The 21,720-nt window shown below is 49.5% G+C and overlaps 3 protein-coding genes across 3 annotated transcripts; 2 read left to right on the top strand and 1 right to left on the bottom strand.

Moving 5' to 3' along the window:
• The first annotated feature begins 5,305 nt into the window (after positions 1-5,305).
• LOC117857966 (auxin-responsive protein IAA4) lies at positions 5,306-7,797 on the top strand. The gene is made up of 4 exons (XM_034740911.2): positions 5,306-5,802; positions 6,663-6,865; positions 7,246-7,357; positions 7,440-7,797. The coding sequence occupies exons 1-4, from the start codon at positions 5,321-5,323 to the stop codon at positions 7,492-7,494; spliced, it is 852 nt and encodes a 283-aa protein (XP_034596802.1). The 5' UTR covers positions 5,306-5,320; the 3' UTR covers positions 7,495-7,797.
• A 1,050-nt stretch (positions 7,798-8,847) lies between these two features.
• LOC117854431 (pentatricopeptide repeat-containing protein At2g13600) lies at positions 8,848-10,566 on the bottom strand. The gene has a single exon (XM_034736613.1). The coding sequence runs from the start codon at positions 10,564-10,566 to the stop codon at positions 8,848-8,850; it is 1,719 nt and encodes a 572-aa protein (XP_034592504.1).
• Positions 10,567-11,788: 1,222 nt separating this feature from the next.
• Positions 11,789-12,697, top strand: LOC117858441 (hydrophobic protein LTI6B-like). The gene is made up of 3 exons (XM_072294326.1): positions 11,789-12,056; positions 12,172-12,288; positions 12,425-12,697. Exons 1-2 carry the CDS (start codon positions 11,970-11,972, stop codon positions 12,256-12,258), a joined length of 174 nt encoding a protein of 57 aa, XP_072150427.1. The 5' UTR covers positions 11,789-11,969; the 3' UTR covers positions 12,259-12,288; positions 12,425-12,697.
• Positions 12,698-21,720: the final 9,023 nt, after the last annotated feature.

The following is a 21,720-nucleotide window of genomic DNA, read 5'->3' as shown; positions in this document are numbered from 1 at the left end:
TGCAAACGGCCAAGGCACGACACGGCCGTGGGCCGTGGCGGCGTACTTTGTCTACCTCTAAGCTGACGACGAGCGACTGCAAAAGGGACTGAGTGCCAAGGAGCATCTATTCTCCGGCGCTAGCTGTTGCTGTCAAGGCCCCAAAAGCGAACGTAAAGATGGGCTCCATCCATGCCTCGTATTTCCGTCGACTAATTCAATTTGGTGGCGATTCGATCTTTCAATCACTTCACTTCACTTCACACTGCCCGCATTCCTCGACATAAGAATAAAGAAAGCTCATATTGCCAGCTGCTTGGCAGTAGTGTTCTGTTTGGCCTTTCCAAGTTTCCTTTTTTTCTCCTATCCATGAAAGAATCGAACCAGAACATTGCGTTGGTACGATGAAATGCACGGTTTCGCCTTTGCTCGTTTAAATTTCCTTAAACTAAATCGTTGCCACCGGCCGGGACCTGGCTGCGGCTGCGAGAGACAGCGTAGCTGGTGTGTCCTCTTGTGCCTGCTAAAGGTTGGTGTCGCGGGTATAAAACAACGCGCCTGCTGTCTGCGCAAAGCCCGTGCACATCTCTCTGCAACCGCAGCGCAGGTCCCCCTCCCCCCACTTTTTCCGCCTCCAGAATGCCGCGGCTCAATTCGCAATCTTGCGTCTCACAAAAGGCGCGAGCGAGCTGTGGCCGGCCTACTGCCTTTTATGCTTTGTCTTGTTGTCTCCTTCAGGCTTCAGCAATAGACAAAGCCCCGCCTCAAGTAAAGCGTAGTGATAAAAAATCGATTGATGAAGGAATAGCCATCATTAACAGCATCATATCCATCGCTTCGATGGGATCGGTTGCTTGCAGACTCGACCAAAAAAGTGGTGGTTTCTCCGGTATGTTGTTGCATCAGTTTCACAGCCAGAAGAGTTGATGCCTGCTCTAGGACTGATGACTGATGGAAGGTGCGTTGCCACTAAGTAGGGATGCAAGCCCTAATCTTTTAGGTTCAATTTAGTAGGGGGAGAGATAATGAATCAGTAATGGTTAGCTCCGCAACTAATCAGCTGACTTAGAGAACACCATCTGATACCCGTTTACATCTAGGGAATAACATAGCTACTTAGGGCTTATCTGGATTCAGGCTAAACTTCCTGATGATCCAAACATGGAGCTAAAAGTGAACTAAAAATTAACCACCCCTCCAAACGCAGCTAATGGGAGCTAATTTCAAACCACAGATGCTAAAATACCAAAATATCCTCCACTAAAAGAACGAGGTGTTGCAGCAAGCTCCACTAGAAATATAATGGATTTTGATCAATACATGGCTAAAAGTTAGGGTCCGTTTGGCATGGCTCTAGCTCCAGCTAAAACAGCTATAGCTCTGGCTTATCCGGAAAAGCAGTTTTTTTGACTCTGACTTGTCTCGTTAGAAAAAACGCTTGGTAAAACAGCTTCTCCTAACTTTTAGAATGAATAGAACCTATGAAATGTCCAAAACACCCTTATCTTTTCTTCCTCTACTTCTTTTTCTAAATTCCCTTTTCCATCTTTTTTTTCCTTTTTCCTTCCCCTACCAATTTTTTTCCTTCCCGTCTCCTCTTTCATATCCACTCTGTCCACCTCTCTTGCGTGGCTCTCTTTTTCCTTTTCTTTTTCTTTTTTTGCCTAGCGGGCCTTGTCTCCTTCGTGCCGTGGCTTGCGAGGCAGCAAAAGCAGTGCTCGTCCGGCCTCTCGCCTGGCGGCTGGCGCCCGCTGAGGAGCTCGCGCGGCTGCCCGTCGACCTCGAGCTCACGCGCTGCGAAGCTCGCGCGGGGTTGACGCGCGGCCGGCCGCCTGTGGCTCGCACCGCCTGGGAAGCAGGCTCCGCGCCGTCCACTGCCACGCGCCGCGCGCCTACGCTCCGCCCGCTGGTCCTCCCTGCCCTGCAAAGCTCTGCGCGCCCCTCGGTGAGACAGTGAGAAGCCGACGATCAGGTACGCCGCTGCCATGAGCAAGCAAGAGAGAGAATCATGGCAAAATCTTTGTAATTTTTGCGAAAGAGCAAGGGCACATGCGTCTTTTCGTTTGTGATGGAAGATGAGCCGGAATAAGCTAATTTTTTTTTTCGCCTTGTGGGCGCAGTACAAAATGGAGGCCGGCTTTTAGCGGCTTTGTGATGGAAGCCGTTTATGCGTGGAGCCTTTGGCAGGTTCAGCTTCCGCATGTGCTTTTGTTATCAGAAAGCTGAACGCTAAGGGTCGAAACTTGCAACAGTTTTGAACGAACGTAGTGTAATTTGCAAAGCACCTTGCTCCTGCTTCCGTGGCTGCGAAATCCAACCTTTCAACGAAATTACCCACGCTGCCGATAAGTTACATACCGCTTCGTTTCTTTTCTTCCCCAGCCCGCTCGAGCCATTCCCCAACCGGAGCCACGCTAGGGTTTTGCGCCTCTCCATGTCCGATCGGCGGAGGCGCACCCATCGGCGCCCCCCCCCCCCCAACCAACCGGCGACGCCCCTCTCCGGCCGCCTCCTCTCCACCCGGGAGCAAGCAAAAGGACATGGGGAGTCGCGCACACCCTCCACCTCCCCCGCTCATCTCCGCCTCCCCCGCCCATTGCAGGAGCGGCCGCCCTCCCTTTCAGCGGCCTCCCTCCCTACTACCGGCCTCCCCACCGGCGGCCTCCCTCCCGGCTGCCCTCCCCACTTTATAAGCCGGCACTGAAGCCGCTTTATAAGCCCCGCCAAAAGGGCACTTAGTCATGAATCCAATCAGGACAGGTCTAATTTTAGCCAACAGATCCGTAATCAGGTCTTCATCCCTCCAGTATTCACAAGTGAGTGTGACACACACATACAGCGATTAAAACAAGCTAATTTAATAAACAATTAGTTTGTCTTATGTTATGTATTTTAGAACGAAGGGATGAAGTATATTGAGACAATTTACAAACTTAAAATGCAAGCCCTTTTATTCAGCAGTTATTATTGCATCCATACTTCGCCGGTACGGCACCCTTTCTATATCTGCTTATTGACGAACAGTGCACAACAGATGCAATAACACCGCCGCACCGACTACACCCGTAGGTCCACCAGTACGCTACCACTGCTGCTACATGCTATCGCTGGCCACAATCATCCTGCCTGCAGGAGGCAGCAGGTGTCTGGGATTTGCATCATGCCGGGCGCAGAAGAGGAACGGAGACGTGCCAATAAAAGGGGGAGGCGCCTTTTCTTGTGTGGTTTTCTCCCGTGCCGTGCCCGTGTGTTGTCGTGTGCAACAGGAGCGCGTCTACGGCAGAAACGGTGGGAGAAAAGGTGAAGAAGGTGAAGAAGTGGCGTCCCCTGTGTCCCCTCCCTTCTCAGGAACGTCTCGTCCTTTTCCACTCCAAAACGGGGCGTGCTAGCTAACTGCCGCATTTGAGAGTTGAATGTTTGGTCGATCGATTGGGAGAAATTAGGTGCGCGATCACCACTTGGGCGGCAATCGTGCGCAGACAGTTAATTTTGGTTGCGCATCACATCTATCGTTGATTGATTTCCTTGAGCTTTTGGTTCTCTCAAAAGAAAACGTTTAGATATTGTATACTAGCCGTAATTCTAGTACAGTCCCTACAAAATTCAAGGTAATTCCCTTTTTATTAAAAAAAAAGTGGATTCCTACTAATTTTCCACGTTCCAAATGTTTATTCCATGCTGCTTAATTATTTGCTTCAGAATTCATTCTTTTTTTTTCCTTAACTGAATATCCTCTTCAGCATCGACATACTCTATGCTATCATTTTTATATTCTGCAGAACGAGCATGTGACAATTCAATAACTAAGATCTATATATAGATTAAAATTTTCGTTCTAGGAAAAAACAGATGTACTTTCAGGATACGACCTTCACCAATCAACAACAACAAAAAAAGAAGATGGAGTATCGGCTAGGAGTTACGGACTTACGGTCCTCCAGAAGTTGATGGCAAGCAAAAGGCCTCCTCGTCGCTAGCTCCTGCGCGAATCCCGCACCGCAAAGTCGCGCCCGGCCGGCTAACCGACGCCACTAGCTCCTGATCCCTCTCCCTCCCGATCGTCTGAAACAGGCCTGCAACCTCATACTACATGGATGGCAGCAGTGGGGGAAAAAACCAGGCAAAGCTGGCGCGTCGCGGTCACTGCGGTCTCTCGGCAAATTGGATTCGATGGGAAAACGACCCCCGGCCCCGGCTCAATCCGCGGCGCGCGAAAGGCGACCCTGTCTGACCGGTCGGGGCAACGAGGCGCCCCCGATCCGTCGCGGTGACGTGCCCGTCCGGGCCGGGCAGGGCGGGGTGGGGCGCCCGTGCCCGCGGCTGAAAACGACCGAGCGATCGGGTGCCCGGGACAAACAAAGCGGCCGCTCGCCGCTCGCGACCGTCTCTCGTTCCCGGCGAGAGGAAACGAAGGATTTCCTGCGGTTCCGTGGCCAGTTCCCGGCGCGGGGCACGGGCAGGGGGGTCGCTTTCGGGTGGCGGGGGCGTGTCCCCGGGCTGTAGCCCCGAGCCGCGGCAGGCCTCGCGCGGGTGTCAACACCGATCCGTGTGGCGCCCCCCCGGTCCGCGTCTTTATGACCGGGGCGCGCGCACGCACGTACGTTGACGACGCAGCGCTGCCAGCCACCTCTCGATGGCCGGCCGGGACGCGCTAGTAGTACGATCGAGTTGGTCCCTACTGCACGCCATGCCGGCCGGCCTCCGGCAATAACTCATGTGCCGGGCCAGCCCATGGGGTGGGATGTACAGCAACGTCTGTGGCGAACTGATCGCATCACGTACGCATCCATCGATCGATCGTGGGCGGGCGACGACTGCTCGAGCGTGCGCACATGATTGTGCGTGTCAGGATCCGGGACACTACTTGCTGGTGGCCCGGCGTGGACGATCGGTGCGTGTTGGTGTCTTGGTGTGGGGGGATGATGATGATGGATGATGGAGGGGACGAGGCGCGGCGGGGCTCACAGGAGATTTTGGTGGTGGTGGCCGCGCATCCATCGCATCCCCCGGGCGCTCGAGTGCACCCCGTACCAACCCAACACGACCGCTGTCGTGGAGAGGCCGGAGGGTGCGTGATATCATTGTTTTCTCTCGTTCCCTTCTTTTGATTTTTGATTAATCGATTAGCTAGCTAACGCACGTTTGTGTGTAGCGCTTGTATACGCGTATGTGGGCGATGGAATCATCTGGGCCGGGTAGGCGGGTACGGTGGTTCCGCTTTGCTGAGAGGCGTAAAGCAACGCATCGTTTAGCTCGAAATGGAATGGGGCTCGACCGGTTGTTTACACCCATCACATACAAAAAGAAACCATTGGGGTTTTTTTTTTCTAACACAAAGCATATGCAAAAAGAAGGTAAACATAGTAGCACCACCTCTCTCTCCTGTGCACATGTTTTTTTTAGATCAATCCTTTGGCTTTGTCAGCCACTCAGCTCCCATCGCCCGCTATATATACACAGATCGCTTGCTCTCTTGCTTTCTCCCTTCCCTTCCTGCTTGTTGACGATTAGTTGTGAGATTCACTCCACACCCCTCCCCGTTTCTACATCGCTCCCCAGCTACCTCGGCTTCGTGCAATTAACAGCGGCTAGTGTATGCACGCCAGGCAGCATGGCGGAGTGTAAGCGCGGCGACGGCGGCGGCATGTCGCCGTCTTCGTCCATGGACAGCAGCACCCACCCGGTGCTCTCCACGACGTCGTCGGGCTGCCGGCCGGCGAGCCGGCGGGACCTCAGCACCGACCTCCAGCTAGGGCTCAGCCTGTCGCCGGCGTCATCCTCCCTCCTCGTCGCAGAGACCAAGAGCATCCCTTCTACGCCAAGGTGCCTTTTCTTCGCCCGCTACTCCTTTTCGATTTCTTAATTAGTAACTAGCTTTTGTGGTAGATGTTATCGGCAAGTCATACATGCAAGCAAGGCTTCCCCTCAGAGAAAGAGTTAATTAGAAACATGCATGTCTGATCTGTTGTTTTCGTTTATTTTTTTTATTTTAACCCATTACTCTTCTTAGATGAATCTTTGCCATCATTTCTCTGTACAAGATCAATCATATGCGTATATACATGTGGAATTGAGGGTTCTATAGTTATCTGCTTCTTTATGTTCATATTTGGACCTCTTCGCTCGCAAGTCTCAAATAGATCATATGCATGAGCCATGAGTTCATCACCTTGCCCCCCGGTTCTTTTCCAATCTGTTGTTGGATCAGAATCCTAAGACATCTTAGATCTTGGGTCGTGTACTTTCTTGTTTATCCATGCATGCCTATATACAAACATCTTGATTATATCTGATAATGTTCAAAGTTTGTTTGCAATTTTTTTAGTAGTGGTTCCTAATTGAAGAAAAACTGCGATCTGAACTCTCACGTGGGAAACGACTTGTGGTCTTGAGTTTAGTGAGTTTTAATCAGGCAAACACTTAATTTTGCATCAATTTTTCTTATTTTTCTCGAGGGCATAAGCTTCTTTCATTGTTATGATTAACTGGAAGGGCAATTTTATCCTTAATTGATCATTGCCATCTTCGCAACAACTTTCAGATTCATGTTGTCGTTATCATATTTCAGAGATATACAGCATCCCCGATTAATATCCCAACAGTACTCTCCATCTAATTAGTTTCCTTGTGGACATCATCTACATTTATTAACAACACTGTCAACATGGACGGATGATGGGCAGGAACCAAGTACTCCCTGATTGGCCCCCGATCAAGCCATTCCTCAGAAGCGCCCTGACGGCGTCAGCACGCCGACGGCGGACATTGTTCGTGAAGGTGTATATGGAAGGCGTTCCAATCGGTCGGAAGCTGGATTTGCTCTTGCTGGATGGGTACGACAGCCTCCTTGCCAAACTACGCCACATGTTCAAGACTCCCATCACCTGTAAGTATACATCCAGCAGATCACTGCTCCAAGTTTTTATGGATGTGAAAACTGCATAAATAAAAATGTTTTTCGGAGAATATATGAAACCATCTAAGGTATCTGATGTGTATGCAGAAATGGATAAATCTACATAATTGAGCGACAGAATGGATTGTAGTAATGCCATGCCAACACTAGCTTTTCTTGAGATTCTAGCCACAAATATTTGCTAGCACCCGACCAACAATTTCTGAATTCTTTAATTTTAGGAGGAGTTCCTGTCTCACACATTAAATTTGAATAGATAAACTCAAGACATGCTGTCACATCTCACTATATTATTGTATTGTATGGCGACGCTTGCTGGTCGCTCTATAATCAATATGTGATATGATTAGATGCTGATGTTATGGAGTACCATCAACGAATTCCCCGCGAGAAGGCTGCACATGTCCTCACCTATGAAGACCAGGATGGAGACTGGATGATGGTTGGGGATGTACCTTGGGAGTATGTTTCTTCTGCGATTAAATGATTCACTTGTATTTCATTTACTTTCAGTTAATCTTATCTCTGTTCATTGTTCTGGCAGGCTCTTCCTTGCAAGTGTAAAGAAACTGAGGATTGCAAGAACAGATAAATGCTAGTTAGCAAACTTATTCATGCGGTGGGCTTTATATTTCTTTCTTCTTTTATATAGGTTCATTGAGAAAGATTTTGCTGAACAGAGTGGGCATGTGAAGCTGAGGCTATACTAACTGTGTACAGTATACTTAAGAAAATCAAACCTGGCTACCTCCCTAGAAAAATTAGAATTCTGTATTTTATATGCTCCTTTAGTCCTTTTCTGTTTCTTCAACTTGCCTTGTAAATACCATGGTTATTCGTTGAAGAGCAGAGAATTTGTATTCCAAATACTGTAATCCAATATATATATTTTCTTGCAAGTACATAGTATTTGCAAAGCTTTTCTTGTTAATAAGGTACTACAAGGATTACAGAAAACTATTTTAATTAGTGATCTCTTTATATAAGTATTGAAAGAGTGCGCCCACATTAAAGAGATATTTTCCCCCTTTTATGAAACCACATAATTCCCATTTTGTATTTATCCTTCTGAAAAATGAGTGGAGCAAACTTGTGCTACCATTTTGAGATTGGGTTTGGGATATCTTGATCTCTGGCTTTTAACTGTTTGAAACAAAACAAGATATCCTACCTTCATTACCCAAATTATTTAATAAGATCTAATATTACTAAAATGCGAGACACCTAGACATAAATCATAATTGCACTTGTTACAAAGAGGGGAAATGTAGTGGGAGAAAATACGAATATAGTCTCTAGGTTCTTGTAAGCTTGTCTCCAAGTCTATTGATGGGCATGGCCCACATCAACAACTGTGTAATTCCGCTTTAGTAAAACTTGAAACATGGAGACACAAGGCTTAAATGAGGTCAATCTACCCACAATATGTGGCATTTCATTTACCTTAATTTCTGCCACATATGCAACTCTGAAACAAGGAAAAACAATAAGCTGGAACAGATCTTGCCTGATGTGGAAGGAGGCTACAACTTGGAACCTTAAGTCCTTAACCTGAGGCCCTTGTCAGACAGCCAAGAGAATGTGATCCAAATATGATCGAATCACAATCCAATTGTTGCAAAGATGCTGAGCTGCTTGGTTCCTCCTTTTGCTGTGTAATTCAGCATGTAGTAATGGTGATCCAACTATGAGGAACACGTGCATTGACCACATTGTTAGTAATATAACTATTCTTCATTTTGTGTGTTCTGCTCTCACTAACATAGAAGTCAATTTGTTCACATATGATTCGGGTCATATCTTGCAGAATCCATGGCTGGGATGTTCATGAACCCTTGAGTATGCAGAAACCTGTTTAACTGTATGTATGTCAAACATGTAGCAAGCTTTTCTGCCTGACAAGTTCATCCATCATCCTTGAGACACCATAAATCTCGCCTTTGCTGAAGTATTCATAACATAGAGGTTTGGTTCTTACTGTTGACTAAGCTGCGTCCCTTCTCCTTCCTTAACTCCTGGAACATCATCCATCTCCGCACCTCCTTTGCCTCCTCCAATCTTCCATGTGACGCATAAATATTAGCAAGCAAGACATAGTTCCCTGAATTTCCTGGTTCAATCACAAACAGCTTCTTAGCAACCTCCTCTCCTATCTCAAGGTCCCTGCAGTTCATGCAAGCCGAAAGTAGTGCCCCGAGGACTGATGCATCTGGCTTAACATTCATCTGGTCAATGAGTTGCTTTGCCTCACTGAGAAGGCCAGCTCGCCCAAACATGTCAACCATGCATGCATAATGCTCAGTTGAAGGTGTGATGTTATGAACTTGAGTCATTGAATTGAAGTACCTGCGACCTTGCTCAATAAGTCCGCTGTGGCTACAGGAAGAGAGAACACTGACAAATGTAATGTGGTCCGGAGGGATGCAATTCTCTAGCATTTTCTCAAACATACCAACCGCCTGCACTCCATGTCCATTCTGCTGCAGTGCAGTGATCATGGCTGTCCATGACATTACACACAAGCGATCTTTTGCTAACTGAAATGCTCGGAGTGCATCGTCCAAGCTGCCACATTTTGAATACATGGTGATAAGCGAGCTAGCAATGCCATCGCTGTCCAAGAAACCTGTCTTGATTACAGAGGCATGTATGCTTGCTCCAAGAGCCCATGACAGCATACATGCTGACGCCTGCAGAACAGTAGCAAAGGACACATCATCTGGCACGACACCATCCCTGACCATGGACTGGAACAGCATACAAGCCTCCTTGAAGTGGCTCTCATGAATGCAGGCACAAATGACAATGTTCCAAGTGATGACATCCCTGTGATCCATAGCATCGAACAGAACCAAAGCTTCCCGTGAGCATCCACACCTGGTGTACATGTCAAGAAGGCCGTTGCTAACACAGACCGCGCCCAGCTCCAGCCCCACCTTGGCGGCGCACGCATGAACCTGGCGACCAAAGTCCACATTGCCCGCCCAGGAACAAGCGCTGAGCACACCTGACACGCTCACCTGATCCAGAGGCACCTCCCGCCCCTGCCCTGCCAGCTCCCTGAAAACCGACAGCGCTTTGAGGCACATCTTGTTCCTGGCGTAACCAACGAGGAGCGCGTTCCAGGACGCCGCGCCCCGGCTAGGCATTTCGTCGAACACCTTCCTGGACGCCGCCATGTCCCCGGCCTTGGCGTACACATCGACCAAACCGGTGTAGACGAACACGTCGCGAGGCGGCACGAACTTGGTGGCGCACGCGTGGACCTGGCGACCGCAGATGGTCGGGAGGCCGGCGCAGGCGGCGAGGACGGCGGAGACGAGGTGCGGGCTGGGGAGGAGCCCTCGGCAGGCGCCCGAGAAGAGCGAGAACGCGAGGCCCGGGCGCGGCCGCGCGAGCGCGGAGACGAGGACCGCGTAGGTGCGGAGGTTGGCGGTGGCGAGGTGGGCGCGGAAGGCGCGGAGCGCGTCGGCGAGGCGGCCCGCGGTGGCGTAGAGGGAGACGAGCTGCGTGAGGAGGACCGGGTCCGGGTGCGGGTCGGGGCGCGCGCCAGCGGAGACGATGAGGCGGGCGTGGAGCTGCGCGGCGTGCGCGGGGTTGGGGTGGCGCGCGTCGCCCAGCGCAGAGAGGAGGGCCGTCAGCTCGCGGACGCTGCCGCCTCTCGCGCTCATCAGCACTGCTGCGTGCTGCTCGCCATCCGGCGCGTGGCGCGGGCTCTCATGCGCCCCAGGGGCGCGCGCGGATCGCCGCCGTGGACCGTGCGGGCCTCCTCATCGCAGCGTGGACCAGGCCATTGCGGTCTAGCATTTTGACGATAAAGGTGGGCCGTGGGCTGCGGCTCCTCCAGGTGGGCTGGGTGGGGGAGTTTCATGCGAGAGAAATGCTTCCTTTGGGCCGTTTTGCCCGCCCGGCGTAGGGGGATGATGATGATGCATGGGTCCACGGCCGCCGCCGTCACGGTATCTTTTGTCTTTTTTGAACAGAGAAGTCCCGTACGCAGCCGGCTGCCCGCAGCAGGTTCTTCTCACAGTCACTCTCGTGCCAGCCGCCGGCCAGAGGCGTGATTGGCCAAGACTCTTTCTGCCTGTTTTTCCTAGCCTATCTTTTGATGAAGAGTATCCGTTGGGTTAGCATTTAGCAGACCACCAAAACCCACCACGATCTTCTGAATGACAAATCAAAGGGTGACACGGCTCACACGTGATTTGTGGGTGGGGAGTCGCTATCCGGGCTGTACCTGATGCCGCGACTTGGATGAAGCCGCCTCTCCTAGTACTTTCCTTTCTTTGCGAGGACTGTATGGTTCAAAGTCAGCTTGTGAAGTTGTGATGCCTTCGGTAGATAGAGAATTAAGGATTGATGCATGTCTAATGCCTTTGATTAGGCCTCCTCAAAATACTTTTTAGCTTTTGCGTTTTCTTAAGCTCCGCTGCTTAGCTATGTACCACCGAAGCCATCAACAAACCATCGGATGAAGCAATAGTCGTAGCAGCTAAAAGATAATTTCTCTCTCCTTGCTCAGGTCGTCTCCGATGCTCCACCGTTATAAGCCACCATGTGAGATTCTTTAGGACGTACTTCCTCCATTTCACGTATACGTTGATTTGACTTTTTTAAAATATATAAATTTTATTATGTATTCAGATATAATCTATATCTAGGTACGTAAAAAAAATCATATATATAGAAAAGTCGGAAGGATTTATAATTTGAATGGGGAGAGTAGGAGAGAAGGGGTGAAGAGTAGGAAAAAGTACGGTCGAACACGAATATTTTTTTTGTTAACTCTTAGTAACGTGTACGCAGAGAAAAGGTGAATATCGACTATTTGAGCTGGTGAAGTTAGTTCTCACAACAACCCGTAACAAAAACGCTCGTGTCGAATCGATCGCATCGTCACTCAGCCCACCCACAGACGAGTCCTCTGTCCTCCAGCTAGTTATTTTCCGCACACGTATAAATCCCCACACCACCCTTCGGTCTCCTGTCGCGGCTGCCCATAGCTGTTTACTGTGGACACATCAAACAGATAGCTGTAAGAGAAAGAGAAGCAACCTCTACGGATCGGAGCAAGATGAAGGAGGGCACGGCGAACTGCGTCGACATCCTCATCGCCATCATCCTGCCCCCTCTCGGCGTCTTCCTCAAGTTCGGCTGCAAGGTACTTGTACTCTCCATTCAGCGCCTCAATCAAACGATCTGACTGACGGGCGGTTTGTGCTCTCTCAGTCTCACCTGAATACCTGATCAAATTTTTGTTGTCCGGTGCCCTCCAGGTCGAGTTCTGGCTCTGCCTCTTGCTCACCTTCCTCGGCTATCTTCCGGGGATCATCTACGCGATCTACGCCATCACCAAGGAATAGCATGGAAATAGAGCAACCATTCAGGAGAAGGTGAGAACTGAACAACATCCTGTCAAATTCTCATCTGTAACAATCGATTGAGCGCTTAAACAAGCGGAGTAAGGGAAAGGAAATAGCCGCTAACAGCATACTGATCTCTTGCTCTGCTGTTAATTTCTGGACGCAGGAACCGCGCAGGATGTAAAATTCTTGATTACCGGAAGCCTTTTGATTTGGAGATTGATTGTCAGCTGTCAATAAGCTACTACTAATTGAGCTTTAGTTTCTTGCTTCGTGTCCATGGATCGGTCTGATTATTTGTGGATCTTATGACGATATAGATTGTCGCGTGAAAAATTCCTGCCAATTGGTGCTTTTTTGTATGTAAGCAGTGGACTGTGCAAATTTGTCTGGAACGGTAATAAATAATTTACATTGCCTGGTGAAAAATTCCTGCCAATTTGTGTTTTTTCTTTGTATGTATTCACTATTCAGTGGGCTGTAAATTTGTTTCAAACGGCGTTAAGTAGATAATTTACATTGCTTGGTGATTTTGGGTGGTTCTCCACGTGGCGCTGTCATGTACTATGGGTATTGGGTAATTGCCTGGGGTTGCTTGTTACCTTGAAAGTGTAGCCAGCGTCAGCCTGGCTTGACTCGAAGCATGAAGCATCCCATCAGGCCAGGTACCGTTGAGAGGGACGCTCATGACACCGACGCCCAACGGCCTTCTTCCACTCGGATTAGGTGTCCATTTTTTAATTTTTCCACGTTGATAAAAATCCTACCTATTGTTCATACACTAGACTGGATCTCGTTCTTTTAAAAACGAAAATTTGAATAAGTCTAGTTGAACTCATGTAACTATTATATTAACCTATTTATCTCATGCCAAACTACACATCTGAGTCATTCGGTGCCTATAAACCGTAGTCGTCGTGTCTCCACTCCACCAAGCCACGATCTCAGTCGCCACCCTCGATCTCCTCCTCCCATGACCAAACCAGCGTTAAGGTAAGCACCCTAGGCGCTCACTCTACCACCTCCAAACTTGTTCTCCCTCTCCTTATCAAAAGAAAAAACTTGTTCTCCCTGTCTCAAATCTCAATCAGAGCTTCGACGAGCTGCCGTTTCCGCCTCTATTTCACCGTCGGCCACCGGCGATCCTTATCTGGGCTGAACCGAGCAGCGAGAAACATGCACCGTGACCCCCACGAAGCCCCCTTTTGGCAGGGCTTGTGAACCGACTTCAGCTCCGGCTTATCGGCTTCTCCTGCCAAACGCAAAAAGTCGAAACGGCTCATAGGGAAAAGCTGGTAGAAGCCCCGCGTTTTATGGTCTCTGCTTTTCACGAGCCGGTGGAAGGCTCATACCGGCTTCATCTCCACCTTCAGCTGTCCTCGGCAAAATTACCCCCATCCACACGGCACTCGTCGACGACGCGGGGAAGGAAAGAGAAGCGGTGGCCCGTCGGCCTGGCGGACCGCGCGCGCCGGCGGAGGCGCAAGCCGCACGCAGCGAGGCTGGAGCATAGCGGCCAGGGGCGGCGGGGCTGGGCTGTCGCGACGAGCGGTGGCAGGACGGGCGCGGAGCGGGGCAGGGCTGTTGCGACGAGCCGCGGAGGCGGGGCTGCAGAAGAGCGGCGCTGAAGAGTCAGAGAGGAGTGGCCTGGCCGCCTGAGGAATGGAGTGGTGCTGCAGTGCTGCGTTGATAAGGCCGAGAAAAGGATGTGATTAGGAGAAGGACCGGATAAGGGAGGAAAAAAGAAATATAGGTGAGAAAAAAGAATAGTAGGGTAAACAAGAAGGAATAAAGAAATAGAAGGAAAAGAGAGAAAAAAGATAAGGTCATTACAAACCTAATTATTATTATCTTTTTATTTCACAAAATCAAATTATCAACATAGGAATAGATAAAAACTCATATAATGTAAGGGCACAATGGACAATTGACATCTTCTACACATTTTAAAAAGTTAGGAGAAGCCGTTCTGCTAAACGTTTTCCTACCGGATTAGATAGAGCTAGAAAAAGCTGCTTTTCAGATGAGTCAAAACCATAGCTGATTTTTCACTAGTAAGAGCCGTGCCAGACGGACCCTAAGCCTTCTCCGTGTACAATAAGAAACTCGACGCAAAACAACTGTTTCAACTACTCCCTCCGTTTATTTCTATAAGGCATGATATGACTTAACACGATCTCCTAAATTACACTTTGATTGTGTATTTATCTTACATTATATTATTTATAGTTATAAACTTATAATCTTCATATAATCATTGAAGAGTACCATCCTTGGAGAGTACATTTAATTATAAATCTAACTGTATCAAATTTATATTATAAAAATAAAAATATTGATTAAATTATTGATTAAAGATGGTAAAGTTTGAATATTAATACACTTGTAAATATAAAAGGAAGGAGTACAGCATAAGGCCCCCAGCTGCTCAATTGCTCGCGGTCGCCAGGATCGGAGTATTTCGACAGCAATAATGCCAGGCCAGACTGTAGTCGCTGGCGGCTGGCGCCAGTCGTAGTCGTACAGCCTAGAACGGAAGTAGCTTCCGTGCTCGTTCGGGGAATGGACGGGATAAGGCAGGCTCCCTTCATCTAGCGTGGGGCAGCGACGTGATAGGCCAGGACTCTCTCTCAACCTTTTTCTTTTTACGGTAGATGAGCTAAACACCTCAAACGAGAAGAAAAGAAAATTACATAGGAGTATACTGGCATTTACAAGGCCTCGAAATCCACGATCTGAGGTTGACAAGTAAAGGAGTCTCCCAACTCCTCGTGATTTCTAGGTGTGATGTCGCTAGCTCTTGGTTCTGTAGGCCGTAGCTGAAGCTGCAATCTGACGAAGCGGCCTTGCGCTCCCAGTCTCCATTCCCCACTTTCTGCCGCCACAGTTGCTGCCATCAGTGATCAATCTATAGAGAACAATGGATGGAACACATAACGGGCATACCAATCCTCACTGAATTCAAACAAAATCCCCACACCAAGACCTACCAAGAAGCCATCACTCCGTGTCTCCATCGAACCGGTTAACCAGCAGTCCACCACACACAGACCAATGCACTTATGCACCTTGTGGCTTGGGTCGCGCGCGGCTGCTGTGCTTATATAGCGGTTTCAGTGCTCTGCTTACACACAAACCAACCAGCGTAGGGAAGAAAAAAGAGGATCCTCTTAGGGAAGAAAGAGGATCGTCGTCGGAGCCACTGACACCTGCTTGCCGCCGTACGGATCGGAGCACCATGTCGGAGGGCACGGCGAACTGCATCGACATCCTCATCGCCATCATCCTTCCCCCGCTCGGCGTCTTCCTCAAGTTCGGCTGCAAGGTAATACAGTGCCTACAATCTCCTGGCCTGATTGATGCTAGTCGTCACTCTGAATACACTCTCTGCATCCATCCGATCTGACTGCTGCATGAGCTGATTATTGAATCCGGTCGCCTGCTGCAGTTCGAGTTCTGGATCTGCCTCTTGCTCACCTTCCTCGGCTACCTCCCTGGGATCATCTACGCGATCTACGCCATCACCAAATAGTAGTATGAGCACAGCAACAACAGCTCGGCCCGGAGGTGAGATGCTGATCAGGTTCTTTTTTCAGCAGGTGGACGTAGCCATGTAGGGTGACTAGCTGCCAGCATAGTCGATCTCTTAACAATACCTGGATGCAGGAACCTGTGCCGGATGATGTGTGTGCTGTGTCGTTTGGAGATTTGTCATTTGTCGAACTACGTACAAACCGATCGAGCTTTTCTTGCTTGTGTTATGTATTCAGACTCTGTATGTTTCGTCAAATCATCATCTGAAACTGTAATAAACCGATGTACGCTCTCCGATCCATCTTGTTGTTCAGTTGAACGAGCTAGCTCTGGACTGGATACTATGTACTCTTTCCATTGTTTTGGTTTCTCTAAATTTATAGATGTTGTATGCATCTAGACATACGCTATATTTAGGTGCATACAAACATCTATACACCTAGAAAAACTAAAATAACCTGAGACGGAGGGAGTAAAGTCACTTCAAGCGAGGGATTTCATATTTATGTTCAGCCACATAAGCAACATGGTGTTGAGTTCATTGTTGAAATAGCTAGTGTATGGCTTCATTTTTGTTGTTTCATAGGAACGAATTTTCCATTGGAAGTAGCTTATAAATTGTATGATTCGGCAAATCCGTATGGTAAGTGCCTTGATTTATGGGAGGTTGCTACCACTTGCCTGTCATTCTCAAAGTCCAGCCTAGCTAGCCAAGGTAGTAGGGCACGCAATAAGGCTCGATTGGCAGCTTCGTTTCGTAATCTCGGTGTCCACAGTTTTGTCAGCAAACCTGCTATTGCCGATTCATACGTTACTCATCATAGCCAGCCGGACAGATTATGATGCCTATAATTTCAACGCACCGTCCACCACAATTTGAAGCTTGAGCATGGCCCCGTTTGTATTAGCTTATTGCGGCGGTGCGGCAGCATACCACGCACAATGGCACCAAACGGCGCGCGGCGGCTGCGATTCTGCACGTCGCGCTTCAGTCCCGCGGCGCGATTTGAACTACTCGCCGCGAAAACGCGACAGCGGAAGAATCATCACGGTCCGGCGCCGCGCAGCCCTGATACGCGTGATCCCCGACCGCGGAAACAAACACGGCCGTCCTCTATCTGAGCACCAAACATGTGGAGAACAATTTGAAGCCATCTAGTTGCCCCCTTATCTGTACCTGCAGGCCGTGTCTGAGTCCAGTCCATTCCTTGGACTGGGCTGAACGGCAAAAAGAGGCTCATATAAAATAATGAGGGTGTGGCCCATGCCAGCCCAAATCTAGTGCGATCGATCCTCTCTCTGCAGTTGACACCGGCCGGCAAAGCAGAAACTGTCCGGCGGCGGCGATAGCGGCGAATCCGGCGATTGCCGCGATGCACCGCACCACACGATCGCGATTCACGACGTCTGCATTCTTCTTCTTTAGGTCGCTTCTACGCAATACACATGACAAGTTGCACGCTCGTGGGGGTAAATATAGGCCTACAGCTGGGTATACCCAGTCTCTAAATCCACACCCACTTCAAATAGGTAGAAAATTATATACTCATCAGAAATGATCTGATGAGGAGGTTATTGTATAAGGAGGGTATAATTAATCAATTGGATATGTATGTATATGTAGTATAAAGTTAACTATTTCAATGGGTGGGATTGGGGAAGATAATGAGTGAATAATAATTATACGAATTTAGGTGTGAACAAGAGTGAGTTTGCCTACACCCTCCCTAGTGGCAGGCCTAGGTAAATACATGGGATTGCGCGCAATGTGTAGCAGATTTTCTTACAAGTCATTTAGCAGATGATTGGGTTAACCAAATTCGGGGGAGAAGAATTGACGTCGACAACTTTACATTTACATGTGAAAAATGGTGTTGTTGAGTCCTGAATGAACATTCATCTCAAGTTGCCTTGCAAGTGCGGCGGGACCTTGTTCTACTAGGAAGAGGGGGCGCGCTTCTACTCTACGCGCCAATGCGCAGTGACGTGCGATGTATATGCATCAACATTCACTACTTCGTTGATGCGTCGTTTTGACAGCTTGTTACATGAATTTTAGTAATCGGAAATGGTCAATATTAGCAACGATGCTGGGTACGGAGTATTTGGCAAGTTGGTACCATGGCTAATGCAATACCCTGTCAATGACTTATAATTTATTGTTCTGAAGCTCTAATTTGTAAAGCAACCTACCATAAAAAAAACTACCTATAAGTTTGTAGGTGCAGAAAATAAAGGGACTTACCCTAAAGAGCAAACAATATACACCGGCCGTCACATAGTGTAGTCAAGAACTAAGTTACATATAGATCACACCGCTGACAGGGCTACCATTCCTGCAACTTAAATGGGAAAGTGAAAACCTAGAAGCGAAATGAAGCAGGCAGTACACTCAGGAAATTGGAGTAGCATAAACAAAGAAACAAAAAAAAATGACAAAAAGTAATACATCTTATCAGCATGAATCCAGTAGAAAACCTAGCTGAAGATGGTTGAGCATGAGCTTGAGCATGTCCCTCGCACCAAAATTCTCATCATCCTGTAGAAGACCGAAATTCTTCATGAGTTATAAGAACTAAAGATGCATTGCTTATTGAATCACTCAAAATAGTGCAAGTTCTGCATGAAACCACAGTAAGAATTATTAATAATAACCTCAAAAACAAATATAGTACCAAGCCATGTACTACTTCAGCTATTGATGACTAGTGGAAGGAGAGTTCATATAATTTCAGTAGTCGTCTTTGAGATGCCACATTCTTAAGTATAATTTTATATTAGTATTATTTATTTGAAGGTGTCCGTATAAACAATTCAATTGAGCCGATAATTAAATCAGAAAAAACATACAAATGAAAGGAGACAGTGGAATACAATGGGTGACAGTCAGGAAGGCTGAGGCCAGCAGTAGAGGGATGTGGGTGAAGGATGCTGCATCGATCAAAAGAGATTGGAAATTACTGAACTCCATTGCAGTGGTAACAGGTAAGAAAGCAAAACATAAACGTAAAGGCACATACTGAAAAATATAGAGGGAGAACTAACCTGGCCCGTGCAGAGACGTGCAATGAAAACATATTATGAATTCCAGTGCATAAATGCAACCCAGCTGCACCAAATGCATGCGCTGCTCCCGGGCGTAGTCGCCGTGCCCCTGCTGCAGTGCTGGACCAATCTTGTGGCCTGCGCGCGAGAACGCTCAGGCACCGTCGTGGGACCTCCCGCCCAAGTCACGGCGCCCGCGCGCGGCCAACGCCCGCCGCCATCGCCATGCGCCGATCGTCGTTGTCTCGGGGTTGCCGGGGGCCACATGAAGCCAAATCTGATGGGGTCGTCGAATTGTGCAATCGGTATTGCTACCGATATTGCTACTTCGATACTAAATGGGGAACTTTTAGTACCGGGTCAAATAATCGATACTAAAGGGGTATTAAAAAATAAAAAAAATTAACAGCGCTCGACCCCGCATCCTGCCGGCCGTGCCCGGCGGCCCCTCCCCCGCGACCCGCCGGCCACCCTTTCTTCCCGGGCGGCTGCTGCTCCTACTCGGCGGATCTCTGAGGCACGGCGAGTAGGAGCAGCGGCCGACCAGGAAGAAAGGGTGGCCGGGGGGTCGTGGAGGAGGGGCGGCTGGGTGCAGCCGGCAGGATGCGGTTGGGAGAGGGGCAGGTCCAGCAAGGGGAGAGAGAGAGGAAAGTCCCCGTCGCCACCCTTGCCTCCTACCACCGCCATTACCCCCATCGCCACCCTTGGCCTGTCACCAAGAAAGAGAGAGAGGTCGCCGCCCTTGCCCCCGTCACAGAGAGAGAGGGTGAGGCCCCATCGGCCCGCCTTGCCCCGTCACAGAGAGAGAGGGTGAGGCCCCGTCGACCTGCCGTGCCTCGCCCCACAGCTCCCTTGCGCCAGATGCCGCATCCTCCACCCGCATCGTCGCTCCTCGTCCTACGCCGCATCCTCCACCCGCGTCGCTGCTCCTCATCCTCCACCTGCGCCGCTGCTCCTCATCCTACGCCACATCCTTCGGCCGCCGCCTTGCCCAGCGCTACCTCCACACCTCACCTCGCCGCCTTTCCTCACCACTAGTGAGGGGCAAGCGGAGGGGGGAGGGGAGGGGCAGCAGAGAGAGAGGACAGAGAGAGAGGAAGATAGGAGGTGGGGTGGAGAGAGAGGACGGGAGCGGGTATGGGGGAGTGGATAAGGCGGATGGGGCGACAGGTACTAAAGGTTGGGAGTTGATCAAGCGAAGCGTGACGCCAGCGCCGCTGAAGTTGAATGAGGGTGAGGAGAAGGCAATGGCTGCAAGGCACGCATGATCAGGTAGGAACGATTTGTTGCGCTGGCAAGGACGTCACCTTTTTTTTCTCACCGTGTGAAGTGCCGAGCGCCTGTTCGTGAACAGTAGCAGAGGCTCCTGTAGGTCAGCATTCCTTTAAGCGATATGTATGTAGATATTCATGTCATTTGTCTTTGAGAGAGACAGAGTAGCTGTAGCTGGACCTTACACATTTCAAACGATGATACGATGAGAGAGAGGATGTACTTCCTCCGTCCCAAAAATAACTCTCGCTTTCCGAGAAATCAATAAATTTGATCAAATTTATACAAAATAGTACTAACATTTATCGTACAAAATAAATATGAATAGATTAATTAATGTAATGTATTTTCATACTAAATCTATTTGGAGATGCGAATGTTAATATTTTTTTAAAAAATAGTCAAATTTAAAACTGTTTGAGTCCTTGAAAAACGAGAGTTGCATTCTTTTTTTATGGAGAGAAAGAGTCTACATAACCCTCCAACGTATTAAGAGTCGACCACATCACCCCCTGAAGTACAAAACCGGATGTTTAACCCCCTCACCTTTGCAAAACCATTTAAATGACCCCCTATGGTGGTTTTCCTGGGTGGTTTTGCCAAACTAGAGTGCTGAGGTGGATTATGTTGCTGATGTGGACCGCTTACATGTGAAGCCCGTGTGACAGTCTCTCATCTTCATCTTCTTCCTCTACTCTCTTTACTGCTGCCTGCCATCTGCCCCTCCCCCACCCGAGCCGCGATACGTGGTCTGCTCCCTCCCCAGCCTGCGCTGCTACCCACCATCCTCCTCCTCCCTCACCCGGGCTGCTGCCCGTCATTCGCCCCTTCCCATACTGCACCGCCACCCGCCGTCCACCCCCTTCCCAGGAGCAAAAGCTCAGGAGCTTTGCAATGGCGGACGGCAGCTCTGGCAGATCAAATCATCGGCGCTTCGGGCGGTTGGGACTGCGATGGAGCAGCGTTGATGGGTCTATAGACCCGGGATCCCCAACAGGACTACTTTCCCATGACACTTGGCCCAACAAAGGCCGCAGCAACAACCCGTACCTGGGCCGGCCCAGCTACGCGAAGCCAAGCCGAGACCACGATCCTGCCACCAGCCGTCTCCTCCGACCAGGAAGCCTGGTTGGCGCCCCGACCAGGAGTCAGTCGGGGGTAGGGCTGCAGTCCGACCCCGACTGAGTCCTCCCGATCGAGCTTTCCCGACTGGGGATACGCCATACCGCCCGCACCGCTTCCCCCCGACCGACTCGGTCGGGGCCGACTGGGACAACCGACCAAGGATGCTCGCTCAGTGTAGGTCCAGGAAGCAGGTTGAATGGATAACGAGGAAGCATACGGGTCAGCCAGCCGTACGCAGAGCCGTATCGTGCCACGCCCTGCGCACGCGTGTACAGTGCCGTCGTAAACCTACTCGCTACGACGGAGTGGCCTGACAAGTAGAACAGGGACCGAGGACAGAGGCCATACCACGCCCGGCGACGTGGACTTCGACAAGACTAGGCAGCGTCCGTACACTTGCTCTCTTATCCCTTCCGACCTGTAAGGCCGTTCCCTTGTACAATAAAAGGGGATGGACCCTCTACCTCTAGGGGAGAGGTCCAGACA

The sequence above is a fragment of the Setaria viridis genome, chromosome 5 (assembly GCF_005286985.2).
Source record: "Setaria viridis chromosome 5, Setaria_viridis_v4.0, whole genome shotgun sequence".
Lineage (NCBI taxonomy): Eukaryota > Viridiplantae > Streptophyta > Magnoliopsida > Poales > Poaceae > Setaria > Setaria viridis.
The sequence above is the reverse complement of the archived record's forward strand: the minus strand, read 5'-3'. Positions and strand labels throughout refer to the sequence as shown.

Coding starts and splice junctions, on each gene's coding strand:
- LOC117857966 (XM_034740911.2), top strand. CDS start 5,321: ATGCAAAAAGAAGGTAAACATAGTAGCACCACCTCTCTCTCCTGTGCA. Junction 6,866..7,245: donor GTTCAAGACTCCCATCACCT/GTAAGTATACAT, acceptor TGATATGATTAG/ATGCTGATGTTATGGAGTAC. Junction 7,358..7,439: donor GTTGGGGATGTACCTTGGGA/GTATGTTTCTTC, acceptor TTGTTCTGGCAG/GCTCTTCCTTGCAAGTGTAA.
- LOC117854431 (XM_034736613.1), bottom strand. CDS start 10,566: ATGAGCGCGAGAGGCGGCAGCGTCCGCGAGCTGACGGCCCTCCTCTCT.
- LOC117858441 (XM_072294326.1), top strand. CDS start 11,970: ATGAAGGAGGGCACGGCGAACTGCGTCGACATCCTCATCGCCATCATC. Junction 12,057..12,171: donor TCCTCAAGTTCGGCTGCAAG/GTACTTGTACTC, acceptor GGTGCCCTCCAG/GTCGAGTTCTGGCTCTGCCT.